This window comes from Geotrypetes seraphini, chromosome 17 (genome assembly GCF_902459505.1).
Source record: "Geotrypetes seraphini chromosome 17, aGeoSer1.1, whole genome shotgun sequence".
In the NCBI taxonomy this organism is placed as follows: Eukaryota; Metazoa; Chordata; class Amphibia; order Gymnophiona; family Dermophiidae; genus Geotrypetes; species Geotrypetes seraphini.
In genome coordinates this window covers 16,624,652-16,647,644 of record NC_047100.1, presented here as the reverse complement: position 1 = coordinate 16,647,644, position 22,993 = coordinate 16,624,652, and the positions used below count along the sequence as shown (strand labels likewise).

Genomic DNA, 22,993 nt, shown 5'->3' with positions numbered 1-22,993 from the left:
CAGTGACAAAACACATGGGGATGGTGAAAAATTTGTCCCCATGTCATTCTCTACTGGACACACTCTCAGCAAATACCTTTGTGAAACATGAATGAAAAAGTCATGAAATTTAGATAGTAGTCTTGCTTTGATTACCGGAAACAGTAAAAAAATTTCACAACAAAAAAGCTATCATAATATCAACTAATAATTATGGTATCATTTGCCTTCTAGTTGTTTGTGAATGAATATGAACAAGTTCCATTTGAAGCTATTTCTTACCTTACTGGCGAATGCAACTATGGAGGACGAGTAACAGATGACTGGGACAGACGTCTTCTACTATCCACCCTTGCAGACTTTTACAATTCAGATATAATTGAGAATCCTCGCTATTCCTTCTCCCCCAGTGGAAATTACATTGCTCCTCCTAAAGGTGCCTATGAAGACTACATTGAATTCATTAAGGTAATTTTTTCCCATTTTCGTTCTTTCATGGAAACTAAGAAATAAGTAAGAGCTTTGATTTCATTTGTATCAAAAAGGAAACAAACCATTATCATTTTGCATCTTTTGTGCTTTAAAATATTTCCTGCTTTAAACCACTTCCATTGGAGTTTATTGCAGAAATTGTTAGGAAGCTAAAGATAATTTTGGAAAAGGTATAGCTACTGCCTTACCAAAATACTTCTCTTTTAATGCTCCTGTCATTTTTTATAGTATTAATACAGGGACCCTTTTATTACAGTTTCTTTTATCATGCTGTGGGAAAAGTTGATCTAAATGCACTCTTAATAGGTTTTTTTTCCAGCAAGCTAAGGCCATTTTTCCTTCAGCCAGAAAATGGCCAGGTTTCCATTGTCACAATTAATAGCCATGTGCTAATGTTCACTCAAGAACAATTACCAATGCAAGGGAGCAAACTTATCACAAAAATATTTTAAAAAAAGTTTGCATACAATTGAAGAACCATAGAAAAGCACTCTCCCAAATTTTCTTTACAAAAACTACTGGAACCTTCTGGTGTAGCTAAACTTTATAAACACCTCATACCACAGACTCCCAAATGCTGAAAAAAACTCCCAACCAAACTTGTGGTGAGAAACAGCTGTCCGAAAAAAAAACCCTTCAATTGGTCTGAACTCTAGGTGCAAATCAAGTTTCAAGTTTATTTACATTTGATGTATCGCTTATTACAAATTTCTAAGCGATGTACAATTTAAAAACCAGCAGATTGTGGTAATACATACAATTTTACTACTTTGGACAGTTGACAAAACAAATTTAGACAAACATGATTGAGAAGGAAGGAAGGGGAAAGTTACAGTTGCATTATTTGTTAAAATTTACATAGAGGGGAGAGTACAATAGGTATAAATAGGGGAAAAAAAAAAAAAAAAGAAAAAAAACAAAAGAAAGAAAAGGAGAAGAGAATCTTAAAAATCACTTGCACAATCCCTCAGTTGTAGCAGAAAAGCTCCAATTACAAAAAATTCAGAGACTACAATAAACTCAGAAAAGCATATTCTCAAAAAACAGCAAAGCAGTATGCCAGCTTAAATGCCATCCAAATAATTTTTATGTTTAATTTTTTTATTCATTTTCATACATCCACAAGTGTAACATAGAAATTTAAAATGATCTCATAAAACATACACTTGAATTCCTTTCATGTACCACTGTAAATACAATATATTATTCTGTATTTCTGAACAATAATAACTGAAATTATCTAATATATATAATAATTGTTATTAAAATTTAAGCCCCTCCTTTCCCTTCCCTCCCAATACACATAACAATTATAATAAAAATAATGACAAATATTTTATGAGAATGGCTTGGCAATTTTTAAGAATCCACAGGAGTGCTCATTTCAATGTTGAAGAGCCCATTTGCATTGGAGTGTCGGAGGCTGCTAGAAAGCTTGCTTAAGATCAAGATAAGCCATTTTGATAATCCGCTGCTAGAATGCAGGCAGGCTAAACCATCAGAAACCAGTTTAGCAACAATGTTAGTTTTGAGAATATGGCCCTGAATCACCAAGATCCCTATCAGCAGTTCTATAGGAAGGCCTAGCAATTGAAACACTATGATACAAATTCTGCTGGAATCTACCTTTTTTCCCCTTTTTAAAATTCTAAATATTCTCAGTAAATCTAGCTAGCAGCTTCTGTGTACATTGGTGTCTAATGCAGCTTAGTAAAAAGGCTCCTAAGTATTTTAAGATTTGCAGTTAACATGGCTTAGCACAGGACTTTAGTGCACATTAGCTACAATACTACCATGGCAGTTATTGGAAGCATATGCAATCTTTTTTATTTAGGTTATGTGTTAATGTTCTCATTAGCGCCTGGTCCTTACTCTAAGTTAACATGGGAGCACTTGGCCTCTGCATTAGCCAGTTAACACACAGTAAGTATAACGCAAAAGCTGGCTAATGCTTCCATGCCATACCCCTGAAAGAAAAATTTAAAAAATTAAACAACGTGCAGTTTAATGTGCAGAAAAGGGAAATTACTACAAAATACTTTAATGCGATCACATGGTAACCTGTTTTCACACATTAGCGTTTTATGTGCTTAATAATTTTACCTAAAGAGACCCAAAATTAGGTATCAATTATTTTATTTTTGTTTATTGATGTAGTCTGATACAATTTCATAGAATATTTTGATATTAATTTCATAGAATCTTCCTCTTAGCCAGCACCCAGAGGTGTTTGGATTACATGAAAATGTGGATATCTCAAAGGATCTTCATCAAACCAAACTCCTCTTTGAATCTTTGCTATTGACACAAGGAGGAGCAAGACAAGGAGGCTCCTCAGGAGGTGGTGACAACACTTTATTTGAGATTGCAAAAGATATTCTTTTTAAGGTAAGATACAACTTGTAGGTAAGCACAGTAAAACTCTTGAACAAATCTGCTGTTACCTTACAGTTTCATTTGCAGTTTTGTGAAAGATAATGCCCCACAGTTTTTGAGTGTATTTTTGTCCACTGCCAGCACAAAATCCGTTGAGCTTGTCTCATCTTGAACAGTCCAGCAGTGTTACACGTCATGTTGAGATGTTGGGACGTATAGTCTCAACATGTTCCATGCTGATGTCTGAACACCAAGAGCACTGGGGACAAGCTCTCATCATCAGAAAGTATTAGTAAAAATTGCAGTGCAATAGGGATGGTATGCTGAATCATATGTGCTCGTGAGCATACTGCGGAAAATCATAAATATAAAACCATAAGATAATTTTCCATGCTAAATTAAAACTAAGGAAATGTCAGTCCAAAAAGGTGCCGAGCTCTACGCTTGTGGAGATGGTGCGGTATACAAACCTAAGGTTTAGTTTAGTTTAGGTCTTAAAGTCCTAAACTTAAACACTCACTACATAATTCATTTGGAAGAGAGTTCCACAAGATCAGGACAGAGGCAAAAAAAGGCCAAATTATGAGTTGATACCAGCCTAACCAGATGAAATGAAGGTAAAGCCAGTTGAGAAGTTGCCAAACGCAGACTATGGGTTGGTCTGTAGGGCAGCAGAGACTGGGGAGAAGGAGCTGAAAAACTGTGATTGACATCTTCTGCAGTATGCTCACGAGCATGCTTGGACAACCCTATGGTTCAGCATACCATCCCTATCTACTGGAAAAGATATTATCAAGGTAAGAACCTAATCTCTTTTTAGGGCTGAAGATTTAGCATGTTAATAAAGCGATTAGCATGCTAAATTTTTAACACCAATTAAAAAAATTAATTGTGATTAAAACAGTTACCTGGTTTTCTGCTCCTTGATCCTACAGATTACCTGGTTTGCCTCGAGGCCCGCTGCTTCTCTAGGTCTGAAAGAGGCTTCAGTGTCAGCATCAGCATGTATGTGCATGCTGCCGCTGGCTCTGGTTGACCCAGAGAAGCATTGAGTCCTGATGCAGACTAGATAATTTGTGGGAGCAAAGAGAGAGAGAGCTGATACATTGGGAGGAGTCAAGGAGGGAGACAGTGGCTGCATAAATAAAGATTGTATTGTATTGAGGAGGGAGGGAGGGAGGGAAGAAGACAGAAAGAAACTCTGGACTCAGGGCAAGGAGGAAAGAAGCACTGGACTTGGGGGCATGGAAGGTGAGAGGTGCTGCATTGGGAAGGAGAAAAAAAGAAGGCGAGCAAAGAGGGAGAGAAGTGCTGCATTGGGGGGGGGGGGCAATGAGGAAGAGAGACGCTGAACTTAGGGAGGGGGTGGTGAGAGAAGAAAAAGATCTAATGAGGGGATTGAGGACGAGAAGGAGGAAACTGATTGCACAGAGAGAGGGAGAGAGATACTAGATATGAGGAGTGAGTGGAAGGAAAAGAAAAGAAGACACACTCTGGCCTGGAGGCAAGAGAAAGAAGAGACCAGGATGGAGCTGGCGATTAAGAGAGGATATTATACGAAATTTAAAGATGTGTGGGGACCATTAATTGATTACTATAATAAATAATTGAATTTATCCCCATTTAGTATGTATAGAGTGGGAGGGTGGATGGGTGGGTTTTATGACATTAGGATGAGTAGTTACAAAAATATTTGGAATGGGAGGGAGGGGAGGTAATTTATGGTATAAGATGATTGTAAAGTTTCAAGTGAAGAATGTATAGTATGACTTGATTTATTGTACACTTGTTTGTATAATGTAAAAAGGAATAGATATTTAAAAAAAAAAAAAAGAATATCTTTACATATTAATCATGATTAATCACAATCTTCATTACTATTACTACTACTATTTAGACAAACAGACAGGACTTATAGGGGGGTTGGGAAGTTTTAATCTTCCTGCTGCCTTAGTAAAAATCTGTGTTAGTTAAAAAGGGAGTGTTAGCTTCCTAAAGCTAATCGAGAGGTAGTCCAATAAAAAGATGTAATCTTATATAACTTTCTGTTTAGTGACTCGTTTTCATGCTGGAAAGTTTGAAAATTTTCATAAAGCATTTACTTTATAGCTTCCACCAGATTTTGATATTGAAGCTTCTCTCCAAAAGTATCCAGTACGCTATGAAGAAAGTATGAATACTGTCTTAGTACAAGAAATGGAGCGGTTCAATAAGTAAGTAAGATGACATTTTACTCATTTAAGTTTTGTGACATCCCAGAGATGTCTGCATTACCTTTTTAAATGTATTTCATTTCTGTTTGTATCACTGGATGAGTGCATGGCTAGAGGAAACAGAAAGACAGAGATACCAAATTGTGCAGTTTCCTCAGAGGTTGACTTCAATCTTTTGACATTTAGATGCTGAAATAGTTAAGTGCCTTGCTCAGAGCAAGCAGATAGGATACAAAACACATGTAGGCTTCCTAAGTAAATCAGGGAAGATATATGACTAATAACTAAATTTTAAGAATGAAGTTAATTGTATAAGGGGGAAAAGAGATCGCGTATTTCATTTATTGTGAAATAAAAGATAAAATCATTAATTAACTGTTAAAAAATGAGTTTATAGTTAGTAAAGAATTTACAATGGAAAACAGAGGAAATTGTATGTGCTGAACCAAGAAAGAAGATGCTCAGATACTTTAACTGAAGAATGCAAAAATATACCAGTTGATGTTCAAAGTAATTTAAGGGTCACAAGAGGCTCCTATTTGCTTAATTTGTGATCTGTGGGCCAGTTTCTGCTATTCATCATTGAACCTGAAAGTGCCACCAAATATCAGCTCTGGCCAGTCAATTTTGTTGTGGGCTTGGAGAGGAGTAGAGTCAGGGAAGTGCTGGCAGCATTCAGTTCTAGTGCCTACATAGTTAAGTGTTCAAACAGAACCACATAACTTAACTGTACTGGTGCCGGCATTGAATATCAGCAGGCACCCATATATCTCTGCATCCTCTCCATTAAGGGCCTACCAACATTCTAGTGGTCCAATGAGGATCTGGGCAAGAGCGATCCCCACTCCCTCCTGCCCCTAGTGGTTGTCTGACTTAAAATGGTTGCTGTGAACTCTAGCAGTAGTCTTGCACTGCTTCCACTCATACCAACCATTTTAAGACAGGCAAGAGCAAGTGGGGATCATTTTTGCTCAGAAGACTTCCACCTGGCCACCAGGGAATTTGGTAGGCCCTGATGGTGGAGGGCTTCCCAGGGGATCCATCTCAGGGAAGGTTCAGGAGAGGGGGGGTGGAATCTGTGAGAGAGACTTGAGAAGGAGGTGTTGGAAATGGCAGTGGTCCAGGGAAGAGAAGAGAGAAAATGATGAAGCCATTTATGCGAGTTCAAGCTAATATTCAGCCAAGACCCGTATACGTGCGAATGTCCAACAGCAGTCCAGTCAGACCCAGATATTATGTACCAGTGCCTAGACAAGGTCTGGCACTGAATATTCAGGTCTAACATAGCTGGTATTGGTAAGCGTTTAAAACACAGTCACCACTATCAGTTGAACATTGACCAGATATTGATTAATATCAAACTCTTGTCAATGAGTGTTTTTAAAGGCTAGCTGCAGTGTTTCGACAGAATCTGGATATTCATCACTGGTATTTGGATAGCAGCTGGTGCTGAATATTTTGATATAGTGGTGACCAGTGCTGCTGTCTAGATAGCAGTGGTATTGAGTCTGTTATCCAAATATCGAGCCTGATAAAGTTAGGCTAAATATATCATTGAGCATTGACCCAATAGCTTTTTGTTTGTGGTGCAGTAGAGAAGACTTTTGGTAGAAGATTCTTTTTAATCAGTTTTCATAGAGAAGCACTTAGTTGTATTCCATCTTTGCAGTTTCAAGTAAGGACGATATCGTGCATTCTTACTGAATTCATGAAGTACCTGTTGCATGTTTATGGTGCTGTTTTTTTATTTCAGTTTAATACGAGCTATACGTACTACCCTACAGAACCTGCAAAAGGCCATTAAAGGATTAGTTGTGATGGATGCTGAATTGGAAGCATTGTCTGGTAGTTTACTTGTAGGAAAGGTGCCTGAGAACTGGGCTAATCGTTCCTACCCAAGCCTTAAACCATTGGGAAGTTATACTGTAGATTTTCTTGCCAGACTGAAATTCTTGCAGGTAAGGAAGATTGCATTATGCCATTTAAAAAAAAAAAGTATTGCAACCCACAAAAATTTAACTATGCTGATGGTAGGATCAGAACATTTTAATTTTGTTTTTATAGAAATGGTACAGTTTTATATGTACATTTTTCACAGTTGCCCCTAAGCATAATAGGAAAAATATTTTTACAACATAATTAAGAAATTGTATAACTGTTCTAGAGTTTATTTTTACATGACTTTCTAAATAACAAAGAGCCAAATAAACCTTTAGTTGCAGATTTTTTTTAACTGTAAAAGCTGGTCATAGAGGATTTGTTAATTATGTCATTTATATAATTGACTGCTTATTTATTCCTCCTTTATGCTATAGGATCCCTTAAAAATTGGTGTGATCCATTATAAATAAGCTTAACACAGATTATCTCATTCCCATTTTCTGTTTCTTCATGGCCCTTGTTGTCTTCCCTTCCTCTGCTTTGTTTGTTTCTTACATTGAGCCTCCTGTTTCACCCATTTCCCTATTTCTCTTATCTACCTAAAGATAGATATTATTCCTCCTTCTTCTTCCTCCAGTCGTCTCTTTTTCCAGTTTTTACCCACTTTCAAAACTTACCTTCCAAGTCCTTCCATTCCTACCTGTATATCTCATTCTCCTGCCAGCCTCCCCTTCTCCTGTCCTTCACCTGTTTTCTAGTCTCCCGTTTTTATCTTCTGTACTGAAGCTCTCCACAACCTCATCTACCTCTGCCTCTTGTCTCTTCATCAACTCCAGTTCGTTCCCTTCTGCTCATCCCCTATCCACCTCCAGTCTGTTTCATATGTTTTATCCCTTTATACAGGCTCTCATTCCCCCATTTTATGTCCCTCATTTCTACCTCCAATCACCACTGTCAAAGATCCATTTTTACCTTTTATCTCTTACCCTCTTTATAGCCTTCTGCCTCTTTCTTCTCAATCTATATTTAAACATGACCTGGCTTCTTGTGCCCCTGGCCTTCCATGCTTTATCATTTTTTAGAAAGGGTAATTTTTGTTGCATTAAACATTCCTAATTATTTTTGAAAATTTGGCTCCTGTGGTCTGGCTGGAGATTTAATTGAATGGTGACAATAGCAGGAGAGAGACAGAGTTGACTATGCAGTGGCATTAAAAGGATGGGTAAAAATGGGACAAGGATGAAACAGCATTGGAAGAGTTAGATGCTAGGTGTAGACAGATCAGTTAAGTAGCATCATCAGGGAGGAATAATGAGAGAGTACTGCAGCAGCAAATTCCAGATGTCATGATATAATATTAGGATCTATGATATTTATGTTTCCTTTGTATCCATATCAGACCAGTCTGGTATGGATGTACTTCTTGCCTCATTGCCATCCTTATTGGGGGAACCCCAGGGAAGAAGTGTAACTTTGAGGTGAGGAGAACCCAGCACCACCACTACCACTGGGTGTCACTCCAGTTGGGAAATGAGGGACCTGACACCACCAGGTATCATCATAGTTCTGGTGGGGAACATCCGAGAAGAAAAGAACAAAACTGGCTAGCATAAGCCCCTCTCCACTGACACTGAAACCAGTGCAGGAACTACCAGATAAGCACCAAAAAGGAGCTGCAAAATCTACCCACCATCTCCTTGGAGACAGAAAAAGTTACTGAACATTCTAGGCTGCATGATACCCTTTTAGGTCAAATCACTTGGAACTATTTTTTCTCAGTCTCTATCCACTGGTAGACAGACATAGCCCACTGGTCTGGTAGGACTAAAGGAATGAAAATTATCAGGTAACACATAATTTCTCCTTACCTGGCACCTGGGATGTGTGTAGACCTATTAATGATTTTGAAGATAGGATGTAACTCAGTTTTGTAGAGTCCTCTTTTGCACTGGGCAATTACCCTACTTATGACTTCCTACACTAACCCTTATCATAACCACTTATTTTGAAAATGTTAAAGCAGTGAATTAAAGAAACATAGTTAATTTGATAATACGGTCTTCTCAAACAAGATTTATGTTCATTTATCAAAAATTATGAACAATGTAAATTTGTTTATATTTTTCTCTCAGGAGTGGTATATGTATGGAAAACCCCATGTATTTTGGCTGTCAGGATTTTTCTTTACTCAAGCCTTTTTAACGGGTGCAATGCAGAATTTTGCTAGAAAATATACAATTCCTATTGATCTGCTTGGATATGAATTTAAGGTATGTTTATTCATTTAGTATTTGGAAATAGTTATGTTTTATAAGTTTGGAATATATTTGAATGATTTCAGAGTTTGATTATCTCTCAGGAGATTCTATATTTATATATTACTACAGTGGTTTGAGAAGGCAGCTATTGGAATTACAGTGCAACCCCTTGATTAGACCATATTGGGACATGCAAATGATATGCAGTATAGTCTCCATTTACATATTAGGTTTATCTCTAAAAAGGGAGGAAATAGCTCTCCCTGCCTGCTAATGAATGAAGGGACCATTCCTTATTGTAAGTCTCAGACTCTATGTAACAACTAAAAGATATTGTATTACATATAGAGAGCAGTACCTCTAGAAAATTCTTAGTAACACAGTAAATTTGCAAAAAACATTGTGTTAAATGCAATTATATTATTGACATTCATCTAAAACAGTGGATCTTAACCCTGTCCTGGGGGACCCCCAGCTAGTGGGGTTCTCAAGATACCCCTAATGAATATGCACAAGAGAGATTCACATATAATGGAGGAGACAGGCATACAAATATGTCTCATGCATATTCATTAGGGATAATCCTTAAAGCCCGACTGGCTGGGGGTCATCTCAGGACAAGGTTGAGAACTACTAATCTAAAACACATAAAATAGTGATTAATCAATATGTATCTTTCTGTTAGTTTGAGATGGACTAAATTACATAGAAAATCATAAACCTAGACTTTTATTTCAATCCAAATTCATTGATTACTACTGTATATTGATTTTGTATGCTTGATAAACAATGCTTAGAAAAAAATTACATTTTTAATGTAAGCACACAAGAAATAAAAATGTTTTGTAGTGTAACACAGGAATATTTTGTTAGGTTCTGTCTTCTGACACCTCTAATACCTCACCAGAAGATGGAGTCTATATCCATGGATTATTTTTAGATGGAGCTCGTTGGGACAGAAACGGGTTAGTTAAATAATTTATTTCTTTTTTTTTTTTTTTCCATTATTTTTTATTTTCAAATTTTACATAAAGTGTACAAAATATTAAAATACAATTGATAAATACATAGTATCACTTTTATATCTAATACATTATATATCTAAATTTAATTTTCCCCCTCACCCTCCCCCCACCCTTTTATTACTTTAATATAATATTTTTAATTTTCAAATTTTACAGAAAGTGTACAACATGTTAGAATACAATTGATGAATATTCAATAACATTTTTATATCTAATATATTATGTTCTAAATAAATTTTATCCCCTCTCCCTCCCCCCACCCTTCTATTATTTTTCAATCATACATTACATATTGTATAATATATTATATATATATATATAATATTTAAAATATTTTTATTCCACATAATCACAAAGTTCTAGGTGGCTTACAAAATCCACAATCAAATTATATTAGATTATTACAATAATTTTGCTTTCTTCTGCTTTTGGTGAAGAAACATTGATTTCAGTTGCCTGTTATTCCATCAAATACCCTCAAGTCACAGTAAGAGTGCTATATATCTCTTGTCTACATACAAACATTCACATATAATGTGCATTACTCCTGTGATACTGCTGTTTACCTGGAGAGTTCAGCTCTGTTCTCAAAACAGAAATGATTCTAGTATATTGAAGTGTAATTAGTGGAATAAATAAGTTTTATAATTACACTAAGTGGTATAGGCTCAACATCTAGAAATGCAATTAACTGAGGGCCCCTTTTACAAAGCTATGGTAGTGATGTTGCTGCGGTAAATACATCAAAACCCATAGGTATTGAATGGGCTTTGGAGCATTTAACATGGCAGCATCGCTATCACGGCTTTATAAAAGGTACCCGGAATTATCAACTGAACTTAGTCTTTTTTCTTGGGTAAAATAAAATTGCAAGTTTATATATACATATTTGAAATGTGTATTGATCTGATACTTTCCTTTCTTATTCATTTCAACAGTGGAAAACTAGCTGAACAATACCCTAAAAGCCTCTTTGATGCTGTACCAATCATTTGGATAAAACCAAGTGAGCTCCTCTGTTCTTAAAACTAAAGTGTGTGATAATTTAAATACTAGACAGGAGTACTGTCAGTCTGCTATTTTCATGTATGTACTCAAATATCATGCAAACCCTCTAAACCTAGTTAGCGAAACTTCCAGAAATTACACAATAGCAGATGGTGATTCAAGTGCAACTTTTTGCAGCAGGTAAGTATTCTTGGATTTCAACTATTTCCCTTTGATTTACCAGTGTAAATCCTAGAAGTATTTTGCTGTTAAGATCATGCCACTTCATTCTTTTGACCAGTACTGTGAAGAAAGTTTAGGGTGTAGATAAGTCATGGGTAAGAAATATGTTTGAACTTTGTGTGTGCTTTAGTCATACAGATTGAGTTTTAAAATGAGTTGCCTATGATAATTCCCTGATGTCTAAACATTCATTACACCAGCAATTATCTTATTTACTTGTATAAAACAGTCAAGCTGGGGCCTGATAGAGCCATTTTATGGCTTCATTGTTCCTCACTCTTCCTCCTCACTCCAGATCTGTCCTAAGTGCTTCTTCTTCCTCTTTGTTCCACACTGTGAGCTTGGTCCAATCTGCCCCTTCCCCCAATTCCTCATGATCATTGCCATCCATTTTTTTCCAGTCCACTCTGCTTCTTCAGGCCTTTTATCGTATCTGACTGCATCACAAGATCCCCCCTCCCCCATATGCTTTGCCCATATGCTTCAGGCACACAGCATTCACTCTTTGCATTAAGTGCCTTGTAATGCATACTAATTGCATGTCAGAAAATAAGATATATTCCCGTACAAACTACTGTAACTAAATTTTATTTGATCCTCAATAGGCTCGTGTCACCTCATGAACAATTTCTTCAGATCTTGATTTGCTTGGTATTTTTTTATTTTTTTATCTTTTTGTACTCTTTTATATAAACTTTCTTGTAAGAATTTCCTTGTAAGTATACTTAAATAATAGACTTATCTTTTATCAATAGTGCTGAAGGAATACCTCCACCGACACGATCATGTTTCAAAACTTTTTCTTCAGGGTCGAGGCTCCCACAAGTACATTGTCGAGTTAAGTTCATACTGCGCTCCACAGAGATTCATTGAAGATTGGCCTCGACCCTGAAGAAAAAGTTTTGAAACATGATCGTGTCGGTGGAGGCGCTCCTTCAGCACTATTGATAAAAGATAAGTCCATTATTTAAGTATACTAATAAGGAAATTCTTACAAGAAATTTTATATGAAAGAATACAAAAAAAAAAATACCAAACAAATCAAGATCCAGTGAACAAATGGCTCATAACATGTTGGCATGATAAAAAGCACCCAAGAGATGACACAAGCCTACTGAGGATCAAATAAAATTTAGTCATAGTGGTTTGTACGGAGATATACATTATTTTCTGATATCTTTAAATACCCAGTAATATATTAGCCTTGATTCCATAACATATGTTACTAATTGCATGTAGCATATGTGGGGCAATTCTTTAAACTGGCACCTAGAGGTATGTGCCCATCTGTGCCATTAATTGGCAGCTAGGCACCTATGTATACTATACACAATTCTAGAAGATGGCGCCTAACAGCAATAGGGGCATATACCTGGGTGGGTCTTCCAGTTAAGCACATACTCCCAAATTCTATATACTGCAACCAAAGTTGCATGTGCAAATCTCTGCAAATTGCTGATTTACACACACAACTTAATTGGTTAACAAACCAATCCACAACTATAATTTCCAATTAACAAGCAATTATTGGCACTAATTTGCACTAATTAGAATTTATGCACACAACTTTCTAATCGCATTCTATAAAGTGGTGTGTGTAAATTCTACTGCATGGATCTCAAAAGCGGGTGTGGCCAGGGGAAAGGCAATGGCGGGTCATGGGCATTCCTAAAAGTTAGACGCGCTGTTATAGAATATGTCCTATCCTTGCACAATTTAGGTGCAGGCATTTTGTCCTGGTTTTCACTGGCATAAATGGCTGCACCTAAATGTTAGTCAGAGGTGGTTTATAGAATAGTGCTAAGTGCAGATTTTTATAGCAAAATATATAGAATTTGTTCCATAGTTTATAGAATACTACAAATTATACATGTCACTTGGTGCATCTAGGTGCCAATTTATACCTGTCAGTGACATGGTGTAAGAGGGCATGCCTAAGCCTGGTCATATCAATGCTGACTTACGCTAGTATTCTATAATAGAATCTTGGCACCAAGTTGCCATTATATAACTGGCGCTAAAAGCACAGTTACTTACCGTAACAGGTGTTATCCAGGGACAGCAGGCAGATATTCTTGACTGATGGGTGACGGCACCGACGGAGCCCCGGTACGGACAATTTTAGAGTGATTGCACTCTAAGAACTTTTTAGAAAGTTCTAGCTCGGCCGCACCGCGCACGCGCGAGTGCCTTCCCGCCCGACAGAGGCGCGCGGTCCCTCAGTTAGTATAAGCCAGCTAAGAAGCCAACCCGGGGAGGTGGGTGGGACGCAAGAATATCTGCCTGCTGTCCCTGGATAACACCTGTTACGGTAAGTAACTGTGCTTTATCCCAGGACAAGCAGGCAGCTATTCTTGACTGATGGGTGACCTCTAAGCTAACAAAAAGAGGGATGGAGGGAAGGTTGGCCATTAAGAAAACAAATTTTGTAATACAGATTGGCCGAAGTGACCATCCCTTCTGGAGAATGCATCCAGACAATAATGAGATGTAAAAGTGTGAACTGAGGACCAAGTAGCAGCCTTGCAGATTTCCTCAATAGGAGTGGAACGGAGGAAAGCTACAGATGCTGCCATTGCTCTGACTCGATGGGCCGTGACAGAACCTTCCAGTGTCAGTCCGGTCTGAGCATAACAGAAAGAAATGCACGCTGCTAGCCAATTAGACAACGTGCGTTTAGAAACAGGACGTCCCAATTTGTTCGGATCAAAGGACAGAAAAAGTTGGGGAACTGATCTGTGGGGTTTCGTACGCTGCAGATAGTAAGCAAGAGCCCTTTTACAATCCAAAGTATGCAGAGCTTGTTCCCCAGAATGAGAATGAGGTTTTGGAAAAAAAACCGGTAGGACAATGGATTGGTTGAGATGAAATTCCGAGACAACCTTGGGGAGAAACTTTGGATGTGTACGCAGAACCACCTTGTCATGATGAAAGACCGTAAAAGGTGGATCTGCAACCAGTGCATGAAGCTCACTGACTCTCCTGGCAGAGGTAAGAGCAATAAGGAAAAGTACCTTCCAAGTGAGAAATTTGAAAGGAGAAGTAGCTAAAGGTTCAAATGGAGGCTTCATTAAAGCTGAAAGAACCACATTGAGATCCCAGATAACCGGAGGGGCTTTAAGAGGTGGTTTCACATTGAAAAGCCCACGCATGAACCTGGATACCAGGGGATGAGCTGAAAGAAGTTTTCCATGGACTGGCTCATGAAAAGCTGCAATGGCACTGAGGTGGACCCTGATGGAAGAGGACTTCAGGCCAGAATCAGACAAAGAAAGAAGATAATCCAACAACGTCTCCACCGCTAGGGAAGTGGGATCAAGATGATGAAGAAGACACCAGGAAGAAAACCTCGTCCACTTTTGATGGTAACATAGTAGAGTGGCTGGTTTCCTGGAGGCATCCAGAATGGAACGAACGGGCTGAGATAAAAGAGTATCAGTCGAGTTCAGCCCGAGAGATACCAAGCCATCAGGTGTAGAGACTGGAGGTTGGGATGCAGAAGGGTTCCCTGCTGTTGCGTAAGCAGCGAAGGAAACAGAGGAAGAAGAAAAGGTTCCCTGGAACTGAGTTGAAGTAGAAGGGAGAACCAATGTTGCCTGGGCCACCTCGGAGCAATCAGAATCATGGTGGCTCGTTCCCTCTTGAGCTTGAACAAGGTTCTCAACATGAGAGGCAGAGGAGGGAAGGCGTACAGGAACAGATTCGACCAGTCGAGGAGAAAAGCATCTGCTGTTAGACGGTGTGGAGAGTAAAGTCTGGAGCAGAATAGGGGCAGCTGATGATTGTGAGGAGCTGCAAAGAGGTCTATCTGAGGAGTGCCCCATTGATTGAAGATAGAGTGCAGAGTTACGGGATCGAGTGTCCACTCGTGAGGTTGGAGAATTCTGCTGAGTTTGTCTGCTAAGGAATTCTGTTTCCCTTGAATGTATATAGCTTTCAGGAAGAGATGATGATCTATGGCCCAAGTCCAGATCTTCTGGGCTTCCTGGCATAAAAGGCGAGAGCCTGTCCCACCCTGTTTGTTGATGTAGTACATCGCAACCTGATTGTCTGTGCACAACAGAAGGACCTGAGGAAAGAGAAGGTGTTGGAAGGCCTTGAGGGCGTAAAACATCGCTCTGAGTTCCAGGAAATTGATTTGATGTTTCCTCTCCTGGGCTGACCAAAGACCTTGAGTCTGGAACTCGTTCAAGTGAGCTCCCCATGCATACAGGGAGGCGTCGGTGGTGATGACCAGTTGATGAGGAGGCTGATGGAACAGAAGACCTCTGGATAGATTTGAGGATACCAACCACCATTGCAGAGACTGACGAAGAGATGATGTCACAGATATGTGTCGTGAGCAAGGGTCCGACGCTTGGGACCACTGGGTCGCAAGGGTCCATTGAGGAGTGCGCAGGTGAAGACGGGCATGAGGTGTGACATGAACTGTGGATGCCATGTGTCCCAAGAGCACCATCATTTGCCTTGCTGAGATGGACGGCAGAGGAAGTACCTGGTGACATAGAGACTGAAGGGTCTGAAGACGATTGGATGGCAGGAAAGCTCTCATGAGGAGTGTATCCAGGATCGCTCCAATGAATTGAAGTCTCTGAGTGGGAATGATATGGGATTTGGGTAGATTGATCTCGAATCCCAGAAGTTGTAGAAACTGGATGGTTTGGTTGGTGGCCAGAAGGACCGCTTGGGCAGAAGTGTCTTTGATCAACCAATCGTCCAGGTAAGGAAATACATGCAGGTGGTGAGAGCGTAGAAAAGCCGCCACCACAATGAGACATTTGGTGAATACCCTTGGAGATGAGGCAAGACCGAAGGGCAGCACCTTGTACTGGTAATGACAATGATTGATCATGAATCGGAGATATGGTCTTGAGGTTACATTGATCGGTATGTGAGTGTAAGCCTCTTTGAGATCGAGGGAGCATAGCCAGTCGTTTTGATTTAGAAGGGGATAAAGGATGGCTAAAGAAAGCATCTTGAATTTTTCTTTTACCAGATGAATGTTGAGATCGCGAAGATCCAGGATGGGTCTGAGATCTCCTGTCTTTTTGGGAACTAGAAAGTAGCGGGAGTAGAATCCCTGCCCCTTTTGATCTAGAGGAACTTCCTCTATAGCGTTCAGAAGGAGGAGGGATTGGACCTCCTGAATAAGGAGGGCTGATTGAGGACTGTTCAAAGCAGACTCTTTTGGCAGGCTTTGAGGTGGGAGAGTCTGAAAGTTGAGAGAGTAGCCGTGGCGGATGATGTTGAGGACCCATTGGTCCGAAGTGATTACTTCCCACCGGCTGAGGAACAGAGAAAGTCGACCTCCTATTGGTTGAGGCAGGAGAGCAGGAATAGGGATACTGGCTATACTGCGGAGAATGAAGTCAAAAGGGCTGTGACTTTTGCTGAGGAGGTTGTTTTACAGCTTGTTGCTGTTGCTGTTGTCTGGGAGGCTGACGTTGCTGTTGTCTCTGACGCCTAGGTTGTTGAGCAGTGGTAGGCAATGGACGGGCTGTGAAACGGCGTTGATAGGCCGATTGCTGCCTGTATGGTCTTGGCGGAGGAGGCTTCTTTTTATTTTTGAGCAGGGTATCCCAGCGCGTCTCATGAGCAGAGAGCTTTTGTGTGGTTGAGTCCATGGAATCCCCAAAGAGCTCATCCCCTAGACATGGGGCATTGGCTAACCGATCTTGATGGTTAACATCAAGCTCGGATACCCGAAGCCAGGCCAAACGACGCATAGCTACTGACATTGCTGTCGCTCTGGATGTAAGTTCAAAAGTGTCATATATGGATCTCACCATAAACTTACGCAATTGGAGAAGAGACGACAAGCATGTGTGAAAAGCGGAATGCTTTCGTGAAGGAAGATATTTCTCGAAAGAAGCCATGGTGGTAAGGAGATGCTTTAAATAAAAAGAAAAATGAAAAGCATAATTACTAGCCCTATTAGCTAACATAGCATTTTGGTAGAGCCTCTTACCAAATTTATCCATGGCCCTTCCTTCTCTGCCAGGAGGGACAGATGCATATACACTGGCTCCTGAAGTCTTTTTAAGGGTGGATTCGACAAATAAGGATTCATGTGGTAGTTGAGGTTTGTCGAACCCAGGAATGGGAATTACCTTATATAGAGAATCCAGTTTACGTGGGGCCCCTGGGACAGTTAAAGGAGTCTCTAAATTCTTATAGAAAGTTTCCCTTAGGATGTCATGAAGGGGAAGTTTCAAAAATTCCTTTGGAGGCTGATCAAAATCAAGGGCATCCAAAAAAGCTTTAGACTTTTTGGATTCAGCCTCCAAAGGAATGGACAAGGACTCACACATCTCTTTCAAAAAACTAGAGAAAGAGGAAGTGGCCTGTTTGGAGGATGGGTCAGGGACAGCCGAATCCTCCTCCTCTGAGGAACATTCTCCTTCAGAAAGAAAGGGTTCCTCTGAGTCTCCCCACAGATCAGGGTCCCTTACATGGGAAGAATGGTCCCGAGACTCAGGTGTCGACGTTTGCATGTGTCGGGTTTTGCGCATCGACTTACCCGACCTCATCGATACCGTGTCCGGAGAAGTTATCGGACGCACCGGTGCCGAAGTCTGCACCGATTGATGGTGAGCTCTCGGCTCCGGTGCAAGGACTGGCATCGATACCGATGAGGTTAGGTGAAGCGGTACCGAAACAGTGGAAGCGGTTAAAACGGGTTCCACAATCGGTACCGATACAGGTTGTTCAACAACCGGTACCGATGGCTCGGTGCGAACTGGCACCGGAAGGTTCGGTGTCATGATAGCAGGAAGGAGTCGTTCTAATTGTTCCTTCAGCTGCACCTGAAGGATGGCCGTAATGCGGTCATCGAGGGATGGCACCGGTACCGCTTTTTTCTTCTGCGGTACCTGCGGTGCCGCTCGACGCCCCGGAGATGAGGAGCCCGATGTCGAGGGACTCACCTCTATAGGGGCGGAGCGCTTCCGCTGGCGTCGAACCGGCGGCAGGATTGGGCTCACTGCACTCGAGGCCGGAAGACGTTCCAGCGGGGAAGGCTTCTTAGCCGGCTTACCTGACTGTTGGGATGCCGGTGTAGAATCACGCGGCGTCGAAGACGAGGGTGCCGACTGAATCGGTGCCGAAGCCGGAGTCGAAGGAACGGGGTCGGACATCTCGGCACCGAACAACAATCGCTGTTGAATTAAGCGATTTTTTAAAGTTCGTTTTTTCAAAGTAGCACAGCGGGTGCAAGAGGAGGCCTGATGCTCAGGACCCAAACACTGTAAACACCAGTTGTGTGGGTCCGTGAGAGATATAGGCCTAGCACACCGCTGGCACTTTTTAAAACCCGGTTGAGGGGGCATGAAAGGAAAAACGGCTTCCGCCAAATCGAAGGCCGAGGCTTCGATGGTGGCAGAAGGCCCCGCCGGGGAAAACCGAAATTGAAGAAAAAATTTGAAAGATTTTTTTTTTTTTTTTTTTTTTTTTAACAAAATAAAAGAAAGAAAAAAGGCAAATTAGCCAAACGTTTACGCGAGCGGGAAGGCAAGTAGGAAAAAATTTTCAACAGCCGTTGAAAACGCGTCTTCTTAGCTCCGCGGAAACTAAGAAACTGAGGGACCGCGCGCCTCTGTCGGGCGGGAAGGCACTCGCGCGTGCGCGGTGCGGCCGAGCTAGAACTTTCTAAAAAGTTCTTAGAGTGCAATCACTCTAAAATTGTCCGTACCGGGGCTCCGTCGGTGCCGTCACCCATCAGTCAAGAATAGCTGCCTGCTTGTCCTGGGATAATGCATGGCATTGGGACAGCTAAACTTGACCTAGTAGCGTTTACCTAAACCATATGTGCAGACTTGCTGAGGGGCAGTGGAATAGAGAGGGTAGGAGGTGCCCTCCTCTCTGCCTCTCCCGTTCCTTCCGTGCCTCCACACCACACTCGTGCCCTCCCTTCCCACCCATGTCCCTATTTAAATATTCACCAGTGCAAGCAGCTTCTCTGGCCTGCTGTTCGTGCTGGCGTTGGCTTTCCCTCTCACATCACTTCCTGGCCTCATGACCTAGAAGTGATTTCAGAGGGAGTCAGGCCTGTGTGAGCAGCATGCTACAGTAGATGCTTGCTCTGACGAAGATTTTAAAGAGGTATGGAGGAATGGAGAGATGCAGGCGCCTGGGGCAGTCTGCCCCCCCCCCCCCACACCCCACACTTACTATGCCACTGCTGAGGAGTAACACAGACAGAATTGCTTTTTATAAATACAGGCATTTCTAATCTATTGTTTTGTTTTTTTTTCCCCAAGGCGAAAAAACAAGCCTCAAGAAAACCAATTCCTATGTGTGTCCTCTTTACAAGACAAGTGAGCGAAAGGGAATCCTTTCTACCACAGGACATTCTACAAACTTTGTCATTGCACTGTTGTTAGTAACTGACAAACCTGTCCAGCACTGGATCAAAAGAGGCGTTGCTCTGCTTTGTCAGTTGGATGATTAACTTTGCCTATTTTGCTTACAACCTGCTGTTTGTTTTTCCCACCAAGAATTGTAGAACAATCACTTTTAAATGGTGCCTATTGATTTTATTTTGCTGGGGATGAAGATCTTAGATTGCTGGAACATTTTTCAGTATAAATTTAGGTGCATCGTCACCTTTCAAAATTTATGAAATGACTGATATTTTTTTTTTAATTATTATTTAAGTCATCCACAGATTTACAATTGTTCTTTCTTTTTTTTTAACTACTTGGTTAATACAAATAAAAAAGTTCTGTACTTGTCCCAGATGTATTATTGAAACACCTCTAAGGGCTACTTTTACTAAGCTGTGCTAGCAGTTTTAGCACGCGCCTCCATAGAGCTGGTGTTAGTTTTTCCGCGAAGTGCAGGGGTTAGCAAATGCTAAAAACGCTACTGCAGCTTAATAAAAGAAGCCCTAAATTACAAAATCTGATCAAGTGTAAGTCTGACCCAGCAGCGGCAATTCTTATGTTCTTATGCAACGTGACATAATCAGGCTCGAGGAATGGGCATCGACATGGCAGATGAGGTTCAATGTGGACAAGTGTAAAGTGATGCATGTCAGTAACAAAAATTTCATGCACGAATACAGGATGTCCGGGGTGGTACTTGGAGAGACCTCCCAGGAAAGAGACTTGGGAGGACTTGAGGTGGAGTTTAAGATTATTTTGTCCTGATTGTGGTTAATGTTAATTGAAAAAAAAAATAATAATTATGTTTCTTTAATTTGCTCCGCCTTTCTGTACAAGTGTATACTTAATATGTTCATGTTTATGAAAATGATAAATAAATAATTTTTTTAAAAAAAGGGACTTGGGAGTTCTGATGACAAGTCCATGAAGCCATCTGCACAATGTGCTACGGCGGCGAAAAGGGCGAACAGAATGCTAGGAATGATCAAGAAGGGGATCACGAACAGATCAGAAAAGGTTATCATGCAGCTGTACCGGGCCATGGTGCGCCCTCACCTGGAGTACTGCGTACAGTACATGAAGAAGGACACGGTACTACTTGAAAGGGTCCAGAGAAGAGCGGCTAAGATAGTTAAGGGTTTAGAGGAGCTGCCATACAGCGAAAGATTAGAGAAACTGGGCCTCTTCTCCTTCGAACAGAGGAGATTGAGAGGGAACTTGAGCTCTCTCCAAGTTTTCCGCAAACAACTGAAAACCTGGCTTTTCTCAAAAAATGTAAGTCTCCCTCCAACTTAGGAATCAAGGAAACTCTTATATCTTGGCATCCCAAGTCCTCTAAATTTTCTTCACACTTCTACCTCTAACCCTCTGTTGTAGTTCCTTCCTATTTCTCCTACTGTAAACCGCGTTGAGCTCTACGAATGTGGAGATGATGCGGTATACAAATTTAAGGATTAGATTAGATTAGATTAGACATGTTCAAAACATTCAAGGTACTGAAGGGGATAGACTTAGTAGCTAAAGACAGGTTGTTCACCCTCTCCAAGGTGGGGAGAACGAGAGGGCACTCTCTAAAGTTGAAGAGGATAGATTCCGTATGAACATAAGGAAGTTCTTCTTCACCCAGAGAGTGGTGGAAAACTGGAACGCTCTTCCGGAGTCTGTCATGGGGAAAACACCCTCCAGGGATTCAAGACAAAGTTAGACAAGTTCCTGCTGAACAAGGACATACCCTGATAGGAATAGTCTCAGTCAGGGCACTGGTCTTTGACCAGAGGGCCACCACGTGAGCATGATGGACCACTGGTCTGACCCAGCAGCGGCAATTCTTTTGTTCTTAAAAATAATGAGTAAGTTCCACGGCCATGCATTCTCTAACTAATATAACATTACATCTTGAATTACTGGAAAAGCCATTTTAAAATAACAACCATAGCATAGTGGTAAATATAATGGGGTCAATATTCGAAAGGGTGTAACGGGGTAGGAGAGATTCCTGTTCGGTTAAAACCTGTTGAGCAAGCTGGCACCTGATTTTCTGAAGCACTAACAGTTAACTAGCCATCTCCTAACTGGATAGGTTAGGGGCAGGCTGTGGGTGGAATTAGGGTAGAGTGGAAACATAGCTGGTTAGCAGCGATTTTTGGTCTACTAACCAACAAAGGAACCACATACAGTTGATACAGTAAACTTCCGGGTCAGTGGTCATACCCAAATATTCCGTGCTGGGAGCTGTGCAAACCCTGGCATTGAATATCCAAAGTTAGATCAGCCAACAGCCAGAAGTAGTTGAATATTAACTCAAATTTTTCCTTCCTAAACTGCTGGAGAGGCTAAAGTGATGAAGCATTCACCTATTTTTGTTAAGTTATTTTGTTCTGCCATTACAAGGGATTTCAATATAGTTAGCAGTGTCCTTCCAGGATTTTTGAGAGACAATTATGATATGATTGATTCTTTAACTGGATTTCCATCTACGCAAGTTACTCATTGCCAAAAAAAAACCCCATTGTAGTAGCTGAAATACAATGCTAATATTAATAATAATAATAATAACTTTATTCTTGTATACCGCAATACCATAGAAGTTCAATGCGGTTAACAATAGAAGAGACTGTACATTTACAGCGATGATACATATTACAGTGTTGTTACATTTACAGAGATGTTACATAAATAGCAGTAATAAAAAGGCATAAACTAAAGAAGAGACTGTACGTATACAGCGATGCTACATGTTATAGTGGTGGTACATTTACAGTGATGTTAAATGTGAGGCAATGAAAAGGCAGGGCAATTAGATAAAACAGAGATTGAGAAAGAGAGGCCATAGTGGCTTGGGAGGGGGGCGTGGTCAGAGGGAAAGGAGGCATGTCGAGATCAGGAGGGTGCAGGGAAGGAGGGAAGGCAGCGTTAGCGGAATTTGTCGAAGAGGTAGGTTTTTAGTGACTTCCTGAACAGGTGGTAGGGCGGGGAGCTGGAGATGAGGGCGGTAAGGCAATTGTTCCATTTGCCCGCTTGGAATGCTAGGGTTCTATCTATGAATCTCTTGTAGAGGCAGCCTTTTAGGGAGGGAAAGGTGAATAGGTGGGCGTTTCGTGTGCGAGAGGGGCCTGCTATTAAGTGTAGTTGCCTTGCTTGCCATCCTTGCTTAT

At 40.7% G+C, this 22,993-nt stretch overlaps 1 protein-coding gene across 2 annotated transcripts in view; it reads left to right on the top strand.

The window, feature by feature from the left end:
- DNAH12 (dynein axonemal heavy chain 12) overlaps positions 1–20,676 on the top strand; it is a 451,362-nt gene extending 430,686 nt beyond the window's left edge. The window contains exons 66-73 of one of the 2 annotated variants that reach the window (XM_033925718.1): positions 214–447; positions 2,671–2,859; positions 4,957–5,060; positions 6,814–7,018; positions 9,074–9,211; positions 10,073–10,164; positions 11,163–11,230; positions 19,713–20,676. In XM_033925718.1, coding sequence (XP_033781609.1) covers positions 214–447; positions 2,671–2,859; positions 4,957–5,060; positions 6,814–7,018; positions 9,074–9,211; positions 10,073–10,164; positions 11,163–11,230; positions 19,713–19,903 — 1,221 coding nt within the window. In that variant the 3' untranslated portion in view covers positions 19,904–20,676. The remainder of the gene's footprint in view (positions 1–213; positions 448–2,670; positions 2,860–4,956; positions 5,061–6,813; positions 7,019–9,073; positions 9,212–10,072; positions 10,165–11,162; positions 11,231–19,712) is intronic. The other variant, XM_033925717.1, reaches the window with a different exon arrangement.
- The last annotated feature ends 2,317 nt before the right edge of the window (positions 20,677–22,993 follow it).